Source organism: Stegodyphus dumicola, chromosome 4 (assembly GCF_044657685.1).
Source record: "Stegodyphus dumicola isolate Sdum_Otavi_A_Nest chromosome 4, ASM4465768v1".
Classification (NCBI taxonomy): domain Eukaryota; kingdom Metazoa; phylum Arthropoda; class Arachnida; order Araneae; family Eresidae; genus Stegodyphus; species Stegodyphus dumicola.
Genome location: NC_140771.1, coordinates 27,055,525 through 27,071,969, shown reverse-complemented (window position 1 = coordinate 27,071,969; position 16,445 = coordinate 27,055,525). Strand labels below are relative to the sequence as shown.

At 34.2% G+C, this 16,445-nt stretch overlaps 1 protein-coding gene across 1 annotated transcript in view; it reads left to right on the top strand.

Annotated features, from left to right (window-relative positions):
- The window catches only part of LOC118186493 (protein APCDD1-like), a 114,733-nt gene that overhangs the window by 85,412 nt on the left and 12,876 nt on the right, over positions 1-16,445 (top strand). Inside the window, exons 3-4 of the mRNA XM_085814628.1 lie at positions 4,543-4,908; positions 9,101-9,344. Of these exons, the coding sequence (XP_085670754.1) occupies positions 4,543-4,908; positions 9,101-9,344 (610 nt within the window). The remainder of the gene's footprint in view (positions 1-4,542; positions 4,909-9,100; positions 9,345-16,445) is intronic.

Here is a 16,445-nt window from a genome sequence, read left to right as displayed (position 1 = left end):
TTAGTTGTAAAGCAAAGCAAAATGGAATTTAGAACTTAATGAATATAAAAAAGTAACAAAATTCGGTATAGTAACATAGTAAGTTTTGATGAAAATGGGCAAGTCCTCTACAATGCAAATCAGCGTAACAATTTGCTGATGGCTGTGGGCTGCAATAGAACCTAAAAAACCTCCATTCCTTAATTTTATTATTACCTTTATTATTATATACCAGTTACCAGTATACCTTTATATAATAAAGGTAACTGGCTTCTAGTATTGTATAGTCATCAAAGATTGCATTTACAAATTATGGCCATAAAAATCTACGAATTAGTTAATTGATATAAAATATGCAAAAATTAAAAGTTAGGGCTTTTAAATTTTGTAAATGAAATTCTACATTGCCTTACAATAATAATAATAATATGGACTACTTCATAATTATATCTGTTTAGGGGAGGATTTTAAAACTTTTCAAATATAAATTTTTAAATGCATCTATTAATTGCATTGCAAAATCACTAAAAAATTTCAAAATATTATAAATTAATTAATTTTTTCATTCGACACGTCATTTAAAATAATATTACTAAAATTATGCTTTCTATTTTTACATATATTTCTAATTTACTTGTTTTGTACAAACTGGAAGACACCACATCTTACTTTTAATCCAAACATTTAATCTTAAAGGAAAATCCACATTAACGAATTAGTGTATGAGTTTTCACCAATGGTTAAAGGGACGCTTGGGGCAGTTACTTATAAAGGGCTTCGCTCTGAAAAATACGTAAATCAAAATTATAATTTATACTAACGGGTAACCCCTTAATTCTCTCTATTCTATTCTACAAATCGTAATAACCTCTCTCGATTGCGTCATTTCTAGATCAAACCATCTTGCATGGCCTGTGCAACGCAGATGACGTAACTCGGAACCTAAACTCAAAATTTTGAGAACTAAAATCTTCCTCTTGGATATTTTCCATACTGGATAAAGGCGTACTTTGGTTTCTGTCTGTGTGCTGCTTGGACACTATTTCGCGGTGCTCTCTTCCTATCGCAACAGTATCAGAAAGTAAATGTTCTGGAAAATAAGCACGATTAGAGTGCCAAATGAATTGTGGCCACATGTCAATTTAAATAAAAATGTTTAATCCGCCTCAATTGCTAATTTCTTGGATATTACGAACTGAACATATTAGCATACTACGCAATCAGATTTCTTTCTCTTCAGTATGGATCTAAGTGTTTCGCCATCAGTATTTCTGCGTTTCTACCTCTCAGTGTTCCTACATGAATACTTCTAAAATTTGCTTTTATTACATACATAACAAAATACTGTAAGATTCTCACTAGTGTATTTCTCAGTTACTGTAGAAAGTGATGAATAAGAACTAGTTAGCGAATAATCACTTAAGTTCGTGTAACAAGAAACAACAAGATGGAAGGGTAACTAACCCTTTATTATTTCAATAAGATTTAACAAAACTCCGCCTTGGAGTGTACAATCAAAGCCGACACTTGGGCTTGAACTTAAGAGACTAAAAATTAAACTAAAACTAAGATTAACTAAAGAAATATAGCCGAAGCTATAAAGATTCTAACAGAGTTGGCCCCTTAACTCTATTTGACTACGAAGCTTATCAAGGGCCTGAGTACGGCCGAGCGTAATAACAGCTTTGAGATAGTGAGTAGCCCAAAAGGCAGACGCGCGTAAATCAGAAACTCTGTTTCTCCCTAACTCTGCAAGTAGACTTCGCGGTTTAAGTACCGCTCCTCCTCATTAAGTATTCTGAATGATTCCAAAACTACGTTCTGGCCGGAAGTAGTAAGTTGAAGTTAACAATTTGACAGGAAAGGAACTTAAAATTTAACTGTTAATAAAATTAACATAATCCTTACATAACGATGGCTGCTTTAAAAAACGATTATCGACCTCAAAATTAACGAATCTAGATTTTATGCTCTTCTCCTAAATTTATCTATTCTCCCAAATTCGAGATCTTTCCATGTCACATAACCCTGCTTGAAAAATGGAACTAAAACCCAAAGTTAACCAATCACGGATTAGCTGCACTTATGCACCTATCTAGTATAAATAACTACTAACTGTGTAATCTATAATCTTTCTCTTTGCCTCTTTCGCCTGCCAGCTGATAGCGCATCGCTCAGTCTCTAGTAGCTATTCGCCATTATTTAAAATGTAACTGCATATCTAAATTTATGGGGGGGCGTTTAGCACCCCTAATCTTCTACAAGTTAGGATGATATATGCTAAGAAATTCGTCATTCAAAAATAAATTATGTTTAACTATCAAGCTGGTCGTGCTTCTTCTAAATTTTCAGCGGATCAATCCACTGTGACGCATTTCCAATCATCTGCACAGCAGTAATTTCGGCCAAGACTAGAACGTGAATTGTTTTTTATCTCCCGCCAAAAGTAAAAACATTACACACACACACACACACACACACATATACATACATACATATATATATATATATATATAGACAAACAGTTAGAAAGACAAACAGGTAGATTGAGAGACACACAAACAGATAGACAGATATAGATATAGACATTTGTGATTAATAAAAGATAGTGATTAATAAATTAATGTGAAAACTCATTATAGTGACAAATATATAATTTTTATAATACTTGAATATATCTAATTATATAGCATTAATAACTTAACAAGTATGTTTACGAAATTTTTATTCTAATTGTTTAATAAAAAATTCTAATGAAACTTCTAAGAAAATCATAGTAATGATTTTCTTTTGATAATCCACATAAAGTGTATTCAACATTGACATATTTTCAATTTTTTAAATATTTGTAGAGACATTAGGATTTTTCGGAAGCAGGCAAGATGAAAAATTAACAACGCCTTCGCCGAGAATCGAGCCACGGACCTCTGGAATACGCGCCGAGCGTGCAGACCACCACACCACGAAGGCATGCCAAGAAGGCGGGAGAAATACCTTATGTATTTATTATTAGATGCTTTTACTAATAAATAAAAAAAATTTAATTTATAATTTATGAAGTAAGTAGAGATTTCATGCAAAACATTGTATAGTTTTATGAATTCCTGTGTCCGTAAAATGAGAGTCACTATATAAATCTGTGGTATGAAATTAACTGAAAATGAACACTCAAAATAAAGTCTAATACACAGAACTATCTTAACTTGTTGGCTAATTATTACTCTTAACAATTGTTTAACTGAAAAAAAAAAAAAAAAAAAAGGCCGAGTAAAAACGAAATAAAAAAGACTGTCAAGCAGTTCCTGGGAATTTACATCTAGAAACTGAAATTATAGTACGAGCTAAAACAATGATTTGTTGTACTAAATGTAACACAAAAATTAGGTTGCTCTCCCTTGTAAATAAATTTCAAATATTTACAAAACAAAATTCTAATTCAAAGTTTAAAACTTGGTAGGTTTGCAATACACTAAACTCCTAAATAAAACTTACCAACTCCTAACACTGACTTCCAGATTTATTCAAAAGGGATTAGTGTTTAGAAAGATCAGCGAACGCTCAAATAGGCCACCGTTAAAATTCAATTTCTGCTTTTTAACTGTATGCCTTCAATTTTGCGTGACTTTCTGATCAGCGAAATATATGACATGAACCAAGAAAGATAGGATAGGACTGAGGACAAACTGCTTTAGCAAAACTGAACAATTATCACAACTGATTTAGAGTATGAAATGAACTCATTATAGGATGATAGAAATCTATTTTAATTATGATTGGGAACCTAATTTAACGTAATAATAATAATAACAGAAACTTGCAATTCACTTTCAACGAGGCTTTAAAATTCTTCTATCATATTTAAGATATGTGAAATTAAAAAAGAAATAGATTTTAAGTGTATAAAATTTTAAAATTGAAGGAGAATTAAAGCTTTGAATTTCTTATTTTAGGCTTTGAAAAATCAAATGCTCAAAATAAATGGACATTTTCCATGCACTTTCACTGGTAATTGATATCATTTAGCGAACCTTCGATTTTCAAATTAGCGCTAATTCTCACAACCTGTCTCTACAACTGTACGGCCACCACATTAGAAATCGTGAGGTCATGTGAATTTGACGGGTTTGATAACAGTAGGCATGGTCATTTACATGATTATTAAAATGGTAAACGATGTATTTGCATTATTTATATATTACATCTGTAATTTCACTAATTAAAGTTTGTAATGGCATCAGTAAATATTTTTTAGAGCTTCTTTTATCCTTATCAGTAATGGCATCAGTAAATATTTTTTAGAGCTTTTTTTTTATCCAGTTTTGTCTAAGGGAAAATAGGTCCCATGGTTTAAAATATATAAGCTTATACTTCTTTTGCACAACACATAATAAACTGAAACCATGAACAACAAAACATGCAGAAAAGCAAAATCTGTTTTGTATTTAAATAACTTCAAGTGAAGAATTATAATTGCCTCTTAGAATTTTTATTCTGGGCCTACAGTTCGTGACTTGAATAATAACAATAAAAATAAAGTCAACTAACCTTGAATTTCTCCCACAGGTGTGAGATTCAACCAGGACCTCGTTTTCAAGTACGGCGTTACCACATATTCCGAAATGGGCACTTCCATTTAGTTCGGTACTATTACTTGGACCCGTGGTGCACCAAGCCTGATTATTCCATCTCTGCTGTTGGCTATTTCGTACCCCCACCAGAAAAAGCAACTTCTTCGGCAGATTCTTGGGTGGTACCAGGAGGAATGGAACTGGACTACATTTTACGGAAAGTGATCGTTGTTCCTTTTACTGTCCAGGCAGCCGACAGACTTTCCAGAAAGGTAAACAGTTCTTGTCCAGGAGCTGTCCTATCATCATGGAAGCCTTATAAGAAGTACAAAGTCCTTGCTTATGAAGAACGGACTGTCAGGTAGTTTGATTGTTTTCTGTTTTGAAAATATGCGTCTTTGATACGTTCTATTTCCAGAAATCTTTACCTGTTTCCTAATTAAAATAGAAGCAAAGATGTTAGCTGAATAAGCTTTTTTATTTTGAGTCTGATAATATCATGAGTCATTGTTCCGCAGAGCACTATTCGCACTAGGACATTTATTATATCTGATGATATTAGGATTCAAGTTTCTGTATACTCTCATAATAGGTTGCATAACAGAAATCCACAAGAAAAATGAGTATGTAACAAACGCTCACAGATAAGAGCGGAGGCATGATTCGTAAGAGGCATGATTGCCCTCGTAAAAAATACCTATGTATAAGAAAAGCCCATACAGAAAATCCCACAGATATGACTGCTCACAAGAAAAATGTCCACGCGGAAAATTACAAGCTCAGAAAAATGTTCCCATACGAAAATGTTCTTAAGAAAAATCTGCACTCAAGCAAAGCCCACTTACGAAACTTATCAATCATAATTGACCATAGACAAAGTATCCGCGCGAAAAACTGCCATCATGGAAAAATATCCTCTTAGAAAGTCACTCGCAGGGAAAAAGTAAACTCATAAAACGGCTACAGATGAAATGACTTAGATGAAATCCTGTCACAGGGAAAAACACCCGCAAGGAAAGCTGACCGTAAAGAAAAAGACCACCAGGAACTCTCCAGCACACTCTCCAAAAGCTCACGGATAAAATCTTAACAATCATGATCCCTCAGAGGTAAAATACCCGCACGGTAGGTTGCCTTCACAGAAGAATGCTCATATAGAGAAAAAGTTGATACAAAAAGTAATTCATGCGGATAAAACTCCATATGATAAAAACTCACACAAAAATGCGCTTAAGCTGAAAATTATGCATATACAGGGTTTGTCCAAAATAATTTAAACTCTTAAAAAATGAAGATGTGTATTATCAGTATGATGTAAAAGCATCTTTATCCTCCAAAATTGCTCGAAATCTTGGAAAGGAAGCACAGAATTTCTGAATGGTGGTATTAAATAACTGATATAATTTTTCTATAAGAAACTGCTACGTGTTTCTTCAAAGATGCTGTAGGGAGAAAATGGAATCTCAATACATTTTTCAGTACAACCCACAATGCTTCAAAGATATTTGAATCAATTGTGCAAATCAAGAAATCTATATAACTTCATCTTAATGCTAATTTAATGTTTTAATGACTAAGCAATTGATAAATGGGGATACTATCAAATAGATAATAGCATTTACCCGTAGGAATGCTGCGGGAATTTTTTTCCAACAAGTAAATGCAGATACACGTGAAATCTAAGGTACTTTTTATCAGGTATTTTCTGCCTTCTTTCTGCATGTTTTTGTGCTTTAACGGTAGCACACTCGGCGCGTATTCGTAAGGTCCAGGTGTGAGTTACGGTGGGGGCTTTGCACATTTTTCGTGTCATATTTCGTGTCACAGAACATAAGCAGGATACAGTAAAGAAAATGGGCAATAAAATACAACTAACATAACGGAGCACAATATATCAAGTGCAGTAAGTAGATACAGCTGATACACACTCGTAGATATATGAGAAAAGCTGATGAATGAGGATAGCTGATCTTGATTATGCGCAAATTTTTAAGTGGCGCAGAACACTATATGGGATGATGCGAGTGTTGATGATGATGATCAATTCCTAGGAATAAATATGTATAAATATATGACAAATGTTCAAAAGTTCATTTCCAAACTTTCACTAAAGAAAATGTACATTTGAACTCGCTGCGGATCCAACCTACTTCATTTTCTATCAACTAAGATGCTTGACGTGATAACGAATCTTCTGAGATTACCTACAGATATATTCACAATTCCATGAACTATTTTGAAAGAAGGGTGGTCACAAGAATCTTTTTCTTTTTTTTTTTTTTTTTTTTTTTTTTTTTTTTTTTTTTGGCTCCAACAACAACTTTTTTAAAAAAAATACGGGAAAGATAAAGAAAAATTAATTATTTTTTTAAACTTCAACATCATTTGAACATACGACGGACAGCCTTTCAAGATACGGACATTTTACGTAGTTCGCATTTTTTTATTTTCGACTGGAGATATAAAAATGACTGACGAAGACTGGAGATGTAAAATTGACCATTTTTTATGGCTTTACTTAGTCGTTTCGTACCGAGCACAAGAGAGTACAGCAAAGATTTTTAAATATAGGTTATAGTGTGAAAGCGTTAAATCTCTGACATGTGTAAGAGTCAAAATGGTACTCGCCTAAAGGCTGTGTTGCTGATTGTTTCAGTGTATGTGTCGTAGTTTTTCGACGACTATAAACGTGTTTTTGGAGCTAAGTAATACTGACAAATAAATTGTCTTTTGATACTTCATCATGTGTTGTCGTCAATCACTCCAAATTGCATGAACCCGTAAGAAACGCAGCAACTGGTGTCAGGATTTGGGTTTGCAAGCGAATAGCAGGAATGCAAGTTACCCGCCTGCAGGAAAAAGCCATGGCAGAGGAAATGAAGCTGACGCACTTCTTAGTAGCTATAAAAGCCAGAATAGACGAGTTGAAAGTCGGATATGAAGAGATAAAAGCTCGATATGAAGAGATGAAGGCTGAGATTAAAGCCGGATATGATAAGATAAAAGCTGGATGTGAAGAGATGAGTGCTGAGATGAAAGCCGGACGAGAAGAGATGAAAACCGGCAAGAATAAATAAATGTCAGCCAAGAAAAATTGCGAGAGCATCTCCTACAGATAAAAGTGGAGCTTACAAAAGAAACTGGAGCCATAAAAGAAGATGTGGAAATGACAGAACTGGCATCTGAAGAATCAAAGGTTAATGAAATAGCGAAAATTGCTACTGAAGTGTCTGAGAAAGATCAAGAACTGATGGGTGAAACATCTAATTGGATAAAAGAAAAAAACCGAAAACATGAAGAAATAAAAGACGATAAAGAAGCTTTTGTTTCTCAGATGCCTGAAGTAGAAGTGGAAGAAAGTGAAAATGCGACTGCTAAGTTCGTAGAAACTGATAGTGAAGTTACGAAGTCGCAGTCAGCAATTATTGAAACACCTGGAAAATCCGTGTGATGCAGAGATGGGAGAAACTGATGTACAGCTTAAGCGGAGTGTTCCAGTATTGCAAGAAGATACAACCACTTCTCAAACTAAGAATGTGTCTCATGATACAATTTGTACAGACACAATCTTGATTCTAAACCAGGATACTTCTGTTTGTAAAAGTTCGGATTATATTCATAACTCTAATGCAAACATCGTATCTGACTTTCAGGAAATAGAGGTAAATAAGCAATGTACTAAAAATGTACACTGCTAGAAGTACCGAGATGAACTGCACACATGATGCGAATAAACTGCAGAGTGGTGAACAAATTGTTTCCAGTCGCCCTTTGAAAGTCGCCAGTAATAAGGTCGACTGGTTTAAAGTAAAAAATCAGTCGCCCTTTAAAAGGGGAGTATATAAGGTATTTCTCCCGCCTTCTAGGCATGATATCGTGGTGTGGTGGTCCGCGGTTCGATTCCCGGTGAAGGCGATGCTAATATTTCAACCTCTCTTGCTTCCAAAAATATCCTAATCACTCTATAAACTAAGGAGATGCATAATTAAAATTCTTGAATCGTAAAGTCTATTTTCTCAATATCATTTGAGAAAAGTATATGCATAACAGCTTAGATATTTTACACTTTTTCAGAATCTTTTTAAATCAAGCAAGGGCAAAGAGAGGATAATGATTTCAACACTTTGCATAGATAAACACTTAGGCTACATGTTTATCTATGCAAACAGTTGATAACCTACACTTAGGGTAGGCTGCTAAATTTATTCCGCAAAATCAAGTGTGCAGCGCTCAGGGCTTTCAAAAAGTGATATTGGCAGTCTAGGTCCACTGATATTTTAATATTAGCCTACGTCTTTTAATAAATGCTTCTAATTAAGTAAATCTCATCTTTTTGTTAATTTATTTGAGAATTTTTTTCAATTTTTTATAATTAGTTGAAGTATGATAGGAATGGAAATTTTATTTTATTTTTGAATTTAACATTTGGCACTTCTCACAGATTATTGTTTTATGCTAATAATGAAATAATATTTTAACTTTATGATGAATAAGATATAAGTTATGTGTTTTGTTTCACTCAAGTAAGAAATTATTTCTTATTTTGCTTTCAGAAGGAAGAAAAAGTACCATTTGGATCTTGGATTTTCTGAAGATATGGATTGTATGGATTCCTTGAATTTGAACTTCAATGAATTGCAGTTGATGAGACTGGAATATCGTCCTCCTTTGCCTTTTGACATTGGACCAGCTCAAGAATATCTCCAAAAGTTTCATTCACAGCTATTACTTGGAGCTGAAGGACCACAAGCTGGGAACAGACCAACTTACTATCAAGTTCCACTCTTAGCATCGCAGGTAAGCTGGTGAACTATGAAATAATTATTAATAATATAATAATAGGTCAGATGAGCGTTCTATGCAAACGGGTAAAGATCCACCTGGGTCCAAAACGTCTGAACTGTAGCACAATTTTTAGAAGGATTGCATATCACGTATAACTCAACATAACTCTGTTTTTATCTCTTGCAAACAAAGAAAGTGAGCACTGGGAGCCCCTAAAAGAATGCTATACCTAAGATCCCAAACGGGCGTTGTCAGGTTACGCGTGAAAGGAAAGATGACACTGAAATAATCGCGGAAATATATTTCAAAATGGCAGTATTGCCTCATCTTGCTGAAATGTAGAATTTAAATGATAACTATGAAAAAAAGGTTTTCACCATGTCAAAGTAACGGATACCTATAATTGTGGTTCTGCAAACAGAAATAGGCCGCGCAATGTTTTCTATATGGGCCTATAAAGGTTTGCTTTCGAATAATATATTTGCTGTTTAAACTGCTTCTGCTCCCATATTCGACAACTTTGCCTGCAGAATAGTATCACTGTTTTTGCCCAACAGAAATTGACTTCTTGTCACTTCTTGTGCATAATTTAAGCACTGATAATTTCAAGAACGGGAGTGTTACTCCTGTGTCTGTCATGGTTCTTGTAAAGTATATCTTTGCTGAAAGTATTGAAACCATTAGATTTTCTGAGTCGACACACGAGAAAAATTAACTGTGCCCTCATCGGGGTTACAACCACAGATTTTCAAATTGCTAGCTGGATTGGCTAACTTGTCACAATACGACAGCACTTCCGCGAAAATGTAATAGTCCTTTATGAACTTCCCACATGCGGTTTGCTTAAACCCGTAGTTCATACTCAGAATTTTAACAAACCCTAAATTCTATTACACTGAAGCATAGATTCAAAGTTCCTGGATATTCCAAAAATACTCTACAATCTGCCGTGAATGAAATTATTATAGTGTTTAATGAAGCTAGTATAAGCGATTGAGGTAGTTAAAAATTACGATAAGAAATTGATCGTTATTGAAAGAGCGCAGCTTTTACAAGACTGCTTTCCTAAAACAGGCCGAAGTTAAAGCTGAATTTCATATTTTTCGTACTTGTCGAATTAATAAAATAGGGGGAAATGTTACAATTTAAACTTTTTTTTTCAATGACTGGATATTTGCTTATTGGACATTAATCGTCAATGGCCGAATCCATCAGTCACCGAAAAATTGCCCAGAGTACACTGCCGGGAGGAATAGACTTACATTCAAAACAGGGAAGAAAAAAATAACTATAACCATTTGTACGCCTTCTCCGGGATTCGAGCCTGTTGCAACGATGAGGCAACCGGTACTGCTAACCACCACACCACCGGAAGAGAGTGGTATAGTTGAAACATTCCAACAAGAAGAAAGATTTACTTCATAAGGATAGAATTTCTTCATTTTTGCTAATTTAAGTTATGTATATACATGATTTCATCTTTAATCCCTCCCTCTCAATTGACTGATCTCTAGAAACTGTCAAATAGTGGCCAACATTGACCACAGCCTTGACGGGAATGAGTGTGCTTCTGGTTCATTGTAATTTAAAAGTCTATCTAAACTTATTGCATCGCTCTGCACCGGTGACTTATCGATTTATCGCAACTGACTATAAGCTTGTAAGTTGTAAATACAACCAGACATTTGGAATCACGAAGTATGAAAAACCAACTTGTCCCCACTGGGATTCTAATCACGGCATTCCAACTGCTAGGCTGACGTACTATCGCTTTCAACTCAAGAGCTCACACGAAATAATATATTAATTTCTTATATTATTCTTCAAATGAAAAAGTGACTGAAGAGAGGCACGACACCTAGTCCACCAAATCCAGGTTTTATTGAGAATTATTGTCTATCATATTTGGTTTTGGCCCCTCTGTAGAAATTTTCGAAACACGAGACACAAAAAAGTATTTATTTGGGATTCAAACTCTGGATCTTCCATTTGATAGCTGAACATGCTAATCGCTTGAGCCACGAGAGCAAGCGAGGGAAATTCTCAAACTCATCGGTAAATAACAGCCTTCGTGGCCACCGGTGTCTTTTGATTTAATTTTAATTTAGAAAATTATTTAAATTCATCTCACTGTCTCACGATTATAGTGTCTATCTGACTGCCTCTGCCTGTCAAACTATAAGACACCCGTGACGTTTTATTTGAAATTATTTTAATTGTTTATTATTTAAATTTGCTAGACCACTTCATACGAGGCAGGATCATCAAATCGTAGGTCAGCGGTGAATAGCTTGGTTTAGTTGATGGTCAGATTGGTTTAATTTTATTTTAATAATCTATCTAATTGATATTATTGTAATATGCGCTTGATTTACAAAAGTCTAAATGGTAGTTTTTTATGAATGTTATAAAGAATTATTGCATTTCTTAGTGCGTGCTCTTATCATGTCTAATAGTAGTTGGAAGATCCATGGTTCGTATCTCTACGAAGATACGTTTGGTAATTTTATGTTTTCTATGCTTGGGAAGCCTGATGTAAGGATTATGTTAATTTTATTAACAATTACAATTTTTGAGTTAAACTTCTTTCCTGTTAAATTCTTAACTTCAACTGACTACTTCCAGCCAGAATGTAGTTTTAGAATCACGTCTGAATACATAATGAGGAGGAGCGGTAGTAGTTCCACTTGCTGAGTTAGAGAGAATCAGAGCGCGTAGTTCCACTTGCTGAGTTAGAGAGAATCAGAGCGCGTAGTTCCACTTGCTGAGTTAGAGAGAATCAGAGCGCGTAGTTCCACTTGCTGAGTTAGAGAGAATCAGAGATTCTGATTAGCGCGCGTCCGCCTTTTTGGCTACTCTCTTTCAAAGTTGTTATTACGCTCGGCCGTACTCAGACCCTTGATAGCTTCGCAGTCATCTCGTGTTTAAGGGGCCAACTACGTTAAAACTTTGATAGCTTCGGCTACATCTCTTTAGTTGAGCTTAATTTAGTTTAGTTCTTAATATCTTAAGTTCAAAGCTCGAATATTCGGTTTTATTGTAAAACTCCAAGGCCGAGTTCTGTTAACTCTTATTTGAATAATAAAGGGTTATTTTACCCTTTTTTTGCTTGTTGTTTCATCTACACGAACTCAAGCGATTATTCGCTTATTAGTTCTTAAGAAGGGAGAATCCCACAAGTGATTCCTGCAAATTTGCAGCATTATTGCAAATAATAAAGTACATTTCTATCTTCATCTATTAAATACCTGGCAGAGAATTGTTCTTCTTTCATGTGTTACGCTACCTACTTTGATAATCCTCAAAGAAATAATTTAACGTTTATTCTTGCTATATCCTAAGTTTATATTGAAATTAACTTGAACAGCTTCATAGGATAATCCGGTATTTTTCCATTAAGAAGGCATAACTTGCCGCTAAATGTACATGTTAGCGTGACATCTAACAAGAAATAACTTAGGTTACTTGACTAGGGCAAAGCACACGAAGGCTAACTGAATAATAGCGATGGCTTCATGGAGGACTTTCTAAGGGGAGCTGGCTGGTATTCACGTTACACGTGGGGTAAACCATGAACAACAACCGTGCAGCCAGCCAGCTTGCCTGGGTTCGAACCCACGTCGAAACTTACCACGTCGAAACTTACCACGACGTGATCGTGGTATGAGTTTCGACTCATAGTCGAAACTATGAGTTTCGACGTGGGTTCGAACCCAGGCAAGCTGCGGTCACTGGTGGGGCGCAACTAGATATAGGAAAGATATATACATAGCTAACTAGTCCCAAAGATATATATAGCTACAGCTGCATAAAAAGAACGTATATTTTATTAAATTTAAATAGAAAGAAAGACAAATATAGTAATCAACAAATAAGAACGCATGCAATTATTCTCTTCGACAGTTTTACGGTGATTCATAACTCGACCACCGCGAATTCTTGACATCAAAACTAAATAAACAGCATAGGCGTCAGAAAAGCGCATGAAACCCCCTCGGACCACCATTTGCTCTACAGCAGACTCACTTGAGCCTTTGTTTCACTCAAAACTTGTGCAATGTGATTTGTTGCTCTACTCTTTTATCAGCATAATATCGTTGAGGGAAAATTTTGCCTCTCCTCCAAATCCCATAAAATTTGAGAATCAGAGAACTAGGATTATTTTTTCCCCTTTCTCTCTTTTCTGAAGACATTTTTTTACGATCGCTTTTCGTTGCTGTTTTTGGAGTTGTAATTCTTTCTTGTTGAGCTCATTTTTATGGTCCTGTAACAGCTTTCCCACATTTTTATTAACTTGATAGCCCATGATTTTGCCTAGTCACACAATATTATAGATAACAAAAACAAATAAATAAAAAAATATCCTAAACCTTTAAAGTCTCTCTTGCAATCCAATCTGGGTATAATTTCCTTCAGAATTCATGGTCCTGTGAGATACTTGATCAAGGAATGAGAATTAAGCAATGGAAAATATTAAAATGTCTAAAAGTCTCTGAATGTTTAATTTATGACATAAATTACCCCAAAACGCCTTTGAAAATTATTTGCTGTGTATTTGTAACTTAAGGCACAGTTTTTTATCCGAGGCCTTTTGTTCAGATGATTTGTTCGTGAATTGAATTGTTTGTGAGGTGAGACTTTCCTGATCCACGGTTCCATTGTAATTATATGTTTGCATTCTATTAGTTAAAATGTATTAAATGAAAATACTTATTTAAAAAGTAAATAAAAAAATCTGAAAGCTTTCAGATTGTATATTTTCGGTAAAAGGAACACCCAAAGGAACGTTCTTTAACGTTTTGTGCTACCTTTATTAAATATCACATTCTTCGCACTTAAACCATAAAATTCAGTTCAACAGCGATATCACATAATATTTTACAAGAGCATATCTTTAGAATTTCCAATACACAATCTCGCGCGCTGTAGATAAAAAGAATTTTTTTTTTCGTACAGTGTTGCCATTGCTCACTTTGAAATCGTTGAGGTTGTTAATCAAAAATACATTAACGTTTTAAAAAATATGGAATAGATAATAAAATAACTTCCAAATTTGGGCTTCCAGATGCTCAATTTCGAGTGGAGAAGTACGTTATTCAAAATTTGTTGTCTCTAGGTACCGTTGTTTTTTCACAATGCAAGAAACACACATACATTTGTGCAGATTCTTCGTTATTTAATTTCTTTAAATATAATGCAGGGCTGTGATATTTGATGGCAACAATTTGAAAAGGGAAACGCCTTTTTATAGTGGACGATGCAAAGTACCAAAACAAAAGTAATAACTCTTTTCGACAAATTGCCTCTTTCGGCTAATGAACGGTTTTAGTTAAATGCGGTTTAGTTAAAATACGTTTAGTTAGAACGGGTTTAGTTAAAATATGTAAACAATTTTTAGGTATTATAACATTCTTGATAATTTACTACTGAAAATAAAATCATGCAGAACCCATATATTAATCATATTATAATATTAAAAAATTTTAAGTAAAAACAGTACAGAAATAACAAATATAAGAATGAATACATTCAATTTGCTTCAACTTCCCATTGATAGTTTTAATTTAGAAGTGTAAAGAAGCTGTTGTTAGTAGCTCAATAATTTTATTCTTCGTACAATATAACCAAGAATTTTAGAAGAACTCAAATTACTTTTCATTTTGTAGTCTATTTAAATAAAACTAATAGCATAAAGAGTTGTTTTACATATATTTTATCAACATTTCGTAAGTAATCTTTGCTACTTAAAAAAATGGGGAATAATTACTCCATATCCAAAGGGATTGAGACCTTTATAGATATCCGACGTTAATTTAAATCTGCAATAAATGCAATTCTTTGATGTTAATTCTTAATTCTTAATAACTTACATCTGGTTATTAATTTCAGTAGTAATGAGGTCGAACAATCTTAAATTTTCTTCAATCTCTCGAGTCTTATAAATTCCAAATATTTGAAAACTTTCGCCTAAACATAGAAATAAGAAGAAAGGAAGTTTTTTAAGAGAAAAATTAGTATTAAAAGCTTTTAAACAAGCAAAATTGAAATCTGCATTTAATTGTATTTTTACGTTCGTTTTAAGAAGGTAAAGGTAAGGCAAATAATAATTAGTAAAAATTCAGCTGCATGGGAATAAGTACATGATCGAAATTTTTGAATATTGAGAATCAGTTTCTCAACGTAATTTTGTAAAATATATTTGAATAACAGCTCAGATGTTTTAAGGGAACATTAAAATCTGTGCCAGAAAACTGGGTGCAGCCCTTAGGGCCTAGCGACTAGTGAGGAGACTAGTTAGCCATAGCAGCAAAAGTTGCAATAATCACCTTCTATCTATAAATGAATGTTTCTGTTGGATGTCAATAAAACTAATCTCAGAATTAAAATTTAGCGTACTTTTAAATTAGGGTTAGAAAGATTACAATACATTGCTAAATACTCGAATATTCGAATTGGGGATTATCGCACCTTTGCCAGTTTCATGGGATTCAAGGATAAGAATGTCCATTCCTGTAAGTTATATTTAGTTTACAGTACATCAATCAAATTGATACTTTTTATGAAAATTTGAAGCTTTTCAATAGATATTTTCAAGCTGTTTTTAACTCGAAGTATTACCTATTTCGATACACGATGGTTCGATTATCTGGTGATCTTAAAGGGAGTTAAATATCTGTCTTAAATTGTATTTTAACGTTGTAGGACGTGATATCACGAAACAAGGACCAGGAATGTTTCCGAAAATTACCCTTTCCTCTGGACCTGAAAGAGAGTAGCTAAGTGTTCCGTATAATGTCCTTTACTTATCCGAAATATCGAACATTAAATGGCGGGCACCCGGTTACGCCTTTCTCGTGTACAGATCCCAGTCTCTTGTTTGGTACCTCGCGAATGCTCCGTGTTTCTAATTGATCGTCTGTCTCATTAGCGGGCAGAGTTACCTTTCGAACGAATTCCTTTTATTGCTGCAGTAGGAATAATATTATCAGATGACAGCAAGCATTCATATTCTTGAAGCTAAATGGCATTCAATGAACGACATACAGAAATTATGTCTTTCATCCAAGAATTGGTGAGCAAAGATGTCTCCAAGACCATGTTTTGAATAATGTA